General features: G+C 43.3%; 1 protein-coding gene across 1 annotated transcript; it reads left to right on the top strand.

Moving 5' to 3' along the window:
• Window positions 1–1684: 1684 nt before the first annotated feature.
• On the top strand, window positions 1685–5899 carry LOC112466109 (trichohyalin-like). Its single transcript, XM_025033999.1, has 3 exons — window positions 1685–1862; window positions 2661–3904; window positions 4226–5899. Exons 1-3 carry the CDS (start codon window positions 1685–1687, stop codon window positions 5897–5899), a joined length of 3096 nt encoding a protein of 1031 aa, XP_024889767.1.
• Window positions 5900–7921: the final 2022 nt, after the last annotated feature.

Raw genomic sequence — 7921 nt, 5'->3', positions numbered from 1 at the left:
TGTGTGTGTGTGTGTGTGTGTGTGTGTGTGTGTGTGTGTGTGTTTGTGTGTGTATGTGCGGATTTAATGTCCGTGGTTGGTCTAACTTCCGCAAATATTGAGATATTGGGCTGTTTTTTTTTATCGATAGAGTATCATTCAAGGAAGGTTGATATTGAATTCGGCGATAATCGGTAAAATTTTTTTTTTTTTAAATTTTAAATTTTTTTAGAAATGCTCGTGGTTGCTCTAACTTCCGCAATCATTGAGATATCGGGTTTAATTTTTTTTTTTAATCTATAGAGTATTATTTAAGAAAGGTTGGTATTGAATTTGGCGATGACCGGTAAAGGGTTTTTTTTTTAATTTAAAACTTTTTAGGAATGTCCGTGGTTGCTCTAACTTTTTTAAATTTTGAAATATTGCGCTATTTTTCTAATTTTATTATATTTTTCAGTTTTTTTTACCCTTATTTCATATAAAATTCTTTAAGATTTGGCGAAGATTGATGAAAAAGTTACCGATGTTTGTTCAAAAAGTTACATGTATAAGTTGTATATGTAATTTTATATAGAGTATTATTAAAAAAAGGTTGGTATTGAATTTGGGAATAATCGGTAAAAGGATTCTTTCTTTATAAAATTTTGAATTTTTTGAGGATCGGTGAAGGAGTTACCGATTTTTGCCTAAAAAGTGGACAAGTTATACATTTAATCTTATATATAGAGTTTCATTAAAAGAAGGTTGTTCTGAGTTTGGCGAGGATCGGAAAATTTTGAAAGGATTACCGATTTTTGTTTAAAAAATATATAAGATGTACATGTAATTTTATATAGAGTATCATTAAAATAAAGTTGTTTTAAATTTTGCGAGGATCGGTGAAAGCGTTACCGATTTTTGCTTAAAAAGAACTAATTAATCAAATTTTAAAGGATTATATATGAAATAGGAGTATAAAAGATCTAAGACTACAATAGAATTAGAAAAAATTTTTAATATAATAAAAAAGTGTGAAAATGAGAAATTTGCATATTGCTTCTTATGTACGAATTCTCCGAAATTTTAAAAGGCTATAACTCAAGAGCAAATTAACAAAATAAAATATTAAAGAATAGGGACTTCCGGTTCCGGAGAGAACGAGAGTGACAGGTGTGAAAGTGAGCGAGAGCAAAAGGGTTTAGTAGAGAGTGACGAGGGAAGCTGAGGAAGGAGAGGGTGACTGAGCAAGGAGGTGTGGAGGTGAGAGAGTGAGGAGGTAAGAGGGGGAATAGAGGAGGGGCAGGGAAGAGGAGATAAAGGGAGGTAAAGTGGCGAGGCACTGAGTAGGTGGAAGCACGAACGATAGCTGAGCTAGAGGGGCGCACGGCAGGTGAACCGAGCCGAGAGCGGCAGCACGAGGTGGGGCGCGAACGATAGCGAAGAGAGAGGGGCGACTCGACGCAGAATCCGGGACGCGGACAACAACACGAGGCAGGGCATAGAGTAGGTTGGGGAGCTAGAGGGGGAACTGAGCCGAGATAGGAGGAAATGAGTGAAGGGAAAAAAAACGGGAAGGAGGGAAAGGGTGCGATAGGTAAGGTTAAGGAAAAGGAGAAAGTTAGAAGGGGGAGCACGGGAAATATAGAAGAGTTATGGAAGAGGAAGAGGGAGGAAATGGAGAGGAGCGGGGGGGGAGGAAAAGGAGGAGATCTTTAAGAGAAGTAATATGACGGCAAGATCTCCTAAAAAAGACTCGGAGATAAGTGTGAAGGAGTTGGGAGAAAGAATGGGAGAAATGATGGAGGAATTTAGGGCAGTGAGAGAAGAGCTAAGGGAGGGTTTCAAGGAGCAGGGTAGGAAGATGAGAGAAGAGATAGAGGATCTGAGAAGGGAGTTTAGGGAGCGTGAGAAGAGATGGAAAGAGGAGAGGGAAGAGACAAATAAGCAGAAGGAGAAAATGGAAGAAAGAATAAGGAGATTGGAGGAAAAAATGGAAGAGAGGAAGGAGGAGAAGAAGGAGGAGGAAAGAAACGGCAGAGGGGAGGGGGGGGAGAAAATGAGAGAGCTGGAGAGAAGGCTGGAAAGGAAAGAAAAGGAGGAGAGAAGAAGAAACGTTGTAATAAGAGGGCTGGAAGTAAAAGAAGGAGGGAGGAGAGAAAATGCAGAAAAGTTGCTTGAAGGAATAGGAGCGAAAGTAAAGGTTACAGAGGTGAAGAGAATAGGAGGTGATACAGAAAAAGGAAGGGAAATGGTGCTGTTAAAATTGGAGAACGAAGAACAGAAATGGGAGGTTATGGAAAAAAAAGAGGAGCCTAGTGGGGAGAAAGGAAAGAATTACGGAGGACCTATCGTGGGAGGAAAGAAGAACGAATTGGCGGTTGAGAGAGATAGCGAGAGGGGAGGAAAGAGAGGGTAGGAGGGCATGGATTAAGGCAGGCAGAATAAGGTTGGAAAATACTTGGTGGAGATGGGATATAGAAGAGGAGGTGTTAAAGGACGAAAGGGGAAGGAGAAGAAAGGAGAGCAGAGGAGGGAAGGAAGGGAAAGAAGGTAAAGGAGGAGAGGGAGAGGTAGGAATGGAGACGGGGGAATGAGAGGAGAAGAGGATAGAGGGGGGGAGATAGAGAGGGACAATGCGAAAGTTAGAGGGGAAGAAGAGGGGGAAAGTAAGTCAGTTTGGAGGATAGTATTCTGGAACGTAGCTGGGTTGGAAAATAAAGATAAGGATTTTTGGGAAGGGCTGAAGAAAGAAGATGTGTTAGTCATGTTAGAGACCTGGATAGGAGAAAAGGGTTGGGAAAGAATAAGGGGGAGACTTCCAAAAGGGTACGAGTGGGGGGTGCAAATGGCGAAGAAAAAGAACAAAAAAGGAAGAGCAATAGGAGGGATGATAATGGGAATAAGGAAAGGATTAAAAGAAAAGGGAACGGCAATAGAAGTAGAGAGGGAGGGTTGGATTGTGGGAAAGGTCAGAACAGGTGGCGAGAACTGGAATATTATAGGGGTGTATGCAAAGAAAGAGGGGATGGAGGAGATCGTACAGGAGTTAGGAGATAGAATGGAAAAGAAAGAAGAAGGAAGGTATACGATAATTGGGGGAGATTTTAATGCGAGGACTGGTCAAGAAGGTGGGAGGATAGAGGAAGAGGAGGGAGGAGGACTGGGAGAAGGAAGAAGATCGAAGGACAAGAAGGTGGACAAAGAGGGGAGGCTGTTGGTAAGGAGCTTAGAGGAGAGAGGATGGGAGATATTTAATGGAAATGTGAGAGGGGACGAGGAGGGGGAGTTTACTTTCACGGGGGGAAGAGGAGGTACGGTGATTGATTACATAATAGGGGAAGGAGAAGTAAGAGAGAAGATAGTGAGCATGGTAGTGGGGGAGAGAATAGACTCGGACCATCACCCATTGGAAATAGAAGTAAGAAGAGGGGAAGAGGAGGAAGGCAGGAGAGGAGGGTGGAAGAAAAGAAGAAGGGGGGTGTGGAACGAGGAAGGAACAAAGAGGTTTAGAGAAAAAATAGGAGAGGTGGAAGAAAAAGAAGAAGAGTTGAATAAGGAATGGGAAGAAATGGAAACAAGAATAACAGAGGCAATAAAAGAAGTAGAGGAGGAGCTGGGAAATAAGAAAGGGAAGGTGGGATGGTGGGATGAGGAATGTCGAGAAGCGAAGAAAGAGACAAGGAGAAAATTAAGGGATTGGAGGAAGAAAAGAGGAGAGGCCAGTGCGTACAAGGAAAGGAGGAAAGAAGTTAAGGAGATATGTAAGAGAAAGAAGGAAGAGGAGAACCAGAGATGGGAGAGAAAAGTGGAGGAAGCAAGGAGGGAGGCGGAGGTATGGGAGATAGTGAATAGGGAGAGAAGACAAAGGAGGGGAATAGAGGAAGGAATAGAAGAGGAGGAATGGAAAGAGCACTTTATGAAGTTATTAGGAGGAGTAGAGGGGAGGGTGAGGATGGGGAGGGAAGGAGAGAGGGAAGAAAAGGAAGGAGAGGAGGAAGAGGAGATAAGCCTAGAGGAAGTAAGGAGAGTTATAAAGAAGCTAAAGGACGGAAAGGCAATGGGAAAGGATGAGATCCCAGGAGAGGCCTGGAAGCGAGGAGGGAAGGGGTTGGAGGTTTGGGCATGGAAATTTATCAATAAGATATGGAAGGGGGGAGGATGGCCGGAAATTTGGAAGGAAGGGATAATTGCGCCAATCGTAAAGAAAGGGGAAGGAAAGAGGGCAGAGGAATATAGAGGGGTGACAATAATGCCTTCTTTGTATAAGGTGTACACGGCTATTCTGGCGGAGAGGATAAGGGAGGAGATAGAGGGAAAGAGAATGGTACCGCACAACCAGACAGGTTTTAGAAAGGGAATGGGAACGATAGACAACATTTACGTGTTGAACTACATGGTGAACAGAAGGTTAGAGAAGAAAGGGGGAAAACTAATAGCATGCTTTGTGGACCTTAAGGCGGCGTTCGATTCGGTGGATAGAGGAATATTAATAAAAGCTATGAGAGAAAGGGGAATAAGGGAAGGACTGGTGAGAAGGACGGAAGAGATGTTAAGAGAGACGAAGAGTAGGGTAAGAGGAGGAAACGAATTGGGAGAAGTATTCTGGACGGGGAGGGGAGTAAGGCAGGGATGCCCTTTGAGCCCGATTCTGTTCAATGTGTTGCTAGCAGACCTGGAAGAGGAAATGGGTAGAGTTAAATGGGGAGGGATAAGGCTAGGAGGCAAGAGGGTGTATACTCTGGCCTATGCGGATGATATAGTGCTAATCGCGGAGGACGAGGATCAAATGAGGAGTCTGATAGAAAGACTAGAGGGGTACCTGGGCAGGAAGAGATTGGAATTGAACGTGGGGAAAACAAAAATAATGAGGTTTAGGAAAGGAGGAGGGAGGGACAGTAAGAGGAAGTGGAGATGGGAAGGAAAAGAGTTAGAAGAGGTGAGGGAATTTCGGTATTTAGGATACGTGTTTCAAAGAAATGGAGGGCAGGAAGCCCAAATAAGGGAAAGGATCAAAAAGGCGGCCGCAGTGATGGGAAAAGTATGGGGGATAGGGAAGAGGAGATTCGGGAAAGACTGGGGAAAAAGACTGTGGCTGTTCGATAGACTGGTGTGGACGGTGTTGAGTTATGGAGCGGAAATATGGGGATGGAGAGAAAGGGAAGGAATGGAAAGAATGGAAGAAAGGTACATTAGATGGGTATTGGGAGCGGATGTGAGAACACCGTGGTATTTAGTGAGGGAGGAGTTACAAAGGGAGAAATTAAGAGGGAGAGCAGGAATGAGGGCATGGAGATTTGAGAAAAAGTTAGAGGAAGGTGGAGGAAGTGAATTGGCGAGGGCTGCCTGGGAAGAGTTGAAGGAAAGAGAGAGGGAAGGGAAAGCTGGCTCAGATTGGGAAAGAGAGAGAGGAAAGTTCTTCGAAGACAGAGGTGTGGGGTTAAAAGAGGTGGAAAAGATGAGAGGAGATGGAGACGAATGGTTTCTTAAATTGTTTGAAGGGGATAGGGAGACGCAGAGGAGAGAGAGATGGGAGAGGATCGAGAAATCGGAATATAATAAATGGTATAAGTGGATAAAGGGAGAGGGTATCCCGGGATATTTGAAGAAGGGTTGGGGAGAAAGTAGATGGGGAAGGGTGGCGAGATACAGACTAGGGAACGAGATAGGAGAGAGCAGATACTGGGAAGCGGAGGAGAAAAAGAAGTGTAGATTGTGTGAGAACAAAGAGGAAACGTGGGAGCATGTATGGGAAGAATGTAGAAGATGGAATTCAGGAAAGGGAAGCTGGCAGGAGGCGGTAGGATGGGTCTTGGACGAGGAAGGAAGAGGAGAGGAATGGATGCTAGAATTAGAAGGGGAGAGAAGGAGTGGAAAGGGAGATTTAGAAGAGTTAAAGGAGGGTAGTGGGGAAGACGGAAGGGGAAAGGGGGGAGGAGGATAAGTGGGAGGGGGGAAGAGGAGAGTAGAGAAAAGGAGAAGTGAGTAATTGTTCTGTTATAGGGTAGCCAGGATGGAGCGTGAAGGGAGAATGATAGTGGAGGCAGTGGAAGGGATTGTAGAGGAGAAGTTAAGGAAGATACTGAGGGAAAAGAAGGAGGAAGACAGAAAAAAAGGACGAGAGGATGGAGGAGCTGGAGGAGAAGGTAAGGAGGCTGGAGAGAAAGATGGAAAGGGTGGAGCAAGGTGGAGGCAAAAGGAAGAGGGAGGATAGCGAGGAGAGTAGGGCGGGAAAGAAGAAATGGTGGGCAGGTGAGGGTGAAAGGAACGAGGACGATTTCAGAAAGAGGAATGTAGTTATAAGAGTGGAGAAAGAGAAATGGGAAGGAAAGGAGACCAACTGGGAGAAAGTAAAGGAGCTTTTCGAAGAAGGGCTGAAGGTGAAGGTGAAGGTAAGAGAGGTGATAGTGGTGGGGCAGAGAGGGATTTGGTTGACGATACTGGTAAAGCTAGGAGACGAGGAGGAGAAGAGGCGAGTTTTGGAAGCGAGGAGAAGGGCAGGGAACTCCATAGGAGTCAAAATACATGAGGATAAATCGGTGGAAAGGAGGGTTAGAGAAAGGGAAGATGGGAGAAGGGAGGTGCATAAGTGCACAGGGAGATCGGCGGAGGAAGAAATAACGAGAAGGATGGAGGAGAAGCTGCTCTTGAGTCCAGAGAAGGAGAAGGAGGAGGGACGAGAGAGGCAGCAGACCAAATAGGGAGGAGTCGACAGGAAGGATGGAGAAGGAAGGAAGGAAGGAAGAATGGACGGCGGAAGCGGAGGAAGAAGAAGAGGGATGAAGAGGGGAGGGGAGGGGGGGTAAATATCTTTGTAAGGTCGCAAATGGCCAGGCACAGGGGAAAGAGAATGTACGAGGTTTGGGTACGTTCCTCATAAAAACGCCTTGTAAACCCCACGGGGAAATGCAATAAACGGCATACATACATACATACATACATATTAAAGAATAGAATATGAAATAAAGGTAGAAAAGACTGAAAAGTATAACAGAATTAGAAAAAAATTGTCAATATATTTTTTAATCGATAGAGTATTATTCAAGGAAGGTTGGTATTAAATTTGGCGATGATCGGTAAAGGGGTTCTTTTATAAAAAAATTCTGAATTTTTTTAGAAATGTCCGTGGTTGCTCTAACTTTCGAAAATATTGAGATATCGGGCTGAATTTTTTTTATTGATAGAGTATCATTTAAGGAAGGTTGGTATTGAATTTGGCGATGATCGGTAAAGGGGTTCTTTTTAAAAAAATTTTTGATTTTTTTTAGAAATGTCCGTGGTTGCTATAACTTTTGTAAATTTTGAAATATTGGACTATTTTTAATTTTATTATATTTTTTAGTCTTTTTTACCCTTATTTTACATATAATTCTTTAAGATTTAATTGATCAGTTTTTGAGTTAAAGGCATTTAAACTTTTGAAAAATTCAATATAAAGAAAGAACCTTTTTACCGATTATCGCCAAATTCAATACCTTTCTTAAAAATGATAGTTTATCCATCAAATAACTTACACATTTTATAAGCAAAAATCGATAATCCTTTCACCGACCCTCGCAAAATTCAAAACAACTTTATTTTAATGATACTCTACATAAAATTACATGTACATCTTATACACATTTTAAGCAGAAATCGGTAATCCTTTCACCGATCTACGCCAAATTAAATAACAATTTTTCTTTAATAATACTCCATCCATCAAATAACTTAGGTTAGATTGAGGCAAATCGGATTAATATATGAACGGGGATAGTTTCGCCCCGGAGGCAAGATTTGCGATACTCGAAGGACCAGAGGGGGGTTGTTGCTTTCCCCTCACGACTATCAAATGTTTAACGCGAAAGCAGAAACGCATGCAACGAAATATTAAGCGAAGCGACTCACCGTGTCGGCCGTCGTCCCCGTGATTCTGTCAATCCTCGTCCTGTCCCTTGAACTTGGCCGCTCCGTGGGTCTCGTTCGG

Source organism: Temnothorax curvispinosus, unplaced genomic scaffold (assembly GCF_003070985.1).
Source record: "Temnothorax curvispinosus isolate PA1 unplaced genomic scaffold, ASM307098v1 QBEX01015883.1, whole genome shotgun sequence".
Lineage (NCBI taxonomy): Eukaryota > Metazoa > Arthropoda > Insecta > Hymenoptera > Formicidae > Temnothorax > Temnothorax curvispinosus.
Note: the sequence above shows the minus strand (reverse complement) of the source record. Positions and strands in the feature narration are given on the sequence as shown.

Coding starts and splice junctions, on each gene's coding strand:
- LOC112466109 (XM_025033999.1), top strand. CDS start 1,685: ATGACGGCAAGATCTCCTAAAAAAGACTCGGAGATAAGTGTGAAGGAG. Junction 1,863..2,660: donor GAGAAGGGAGTTTAGGGAGC/GTGAGAAGAGAT, acceptor TCTGGAACGTAG/CTGGGTTGGAAAATAAAGAT. Junction 3,905..4,225: donor TAGGAGGAGTAGAGGGGAGG/GTGAGGATGGGG, acceptor TCTTTGTATAAG/GTGTACACGGCTATTCTGGC.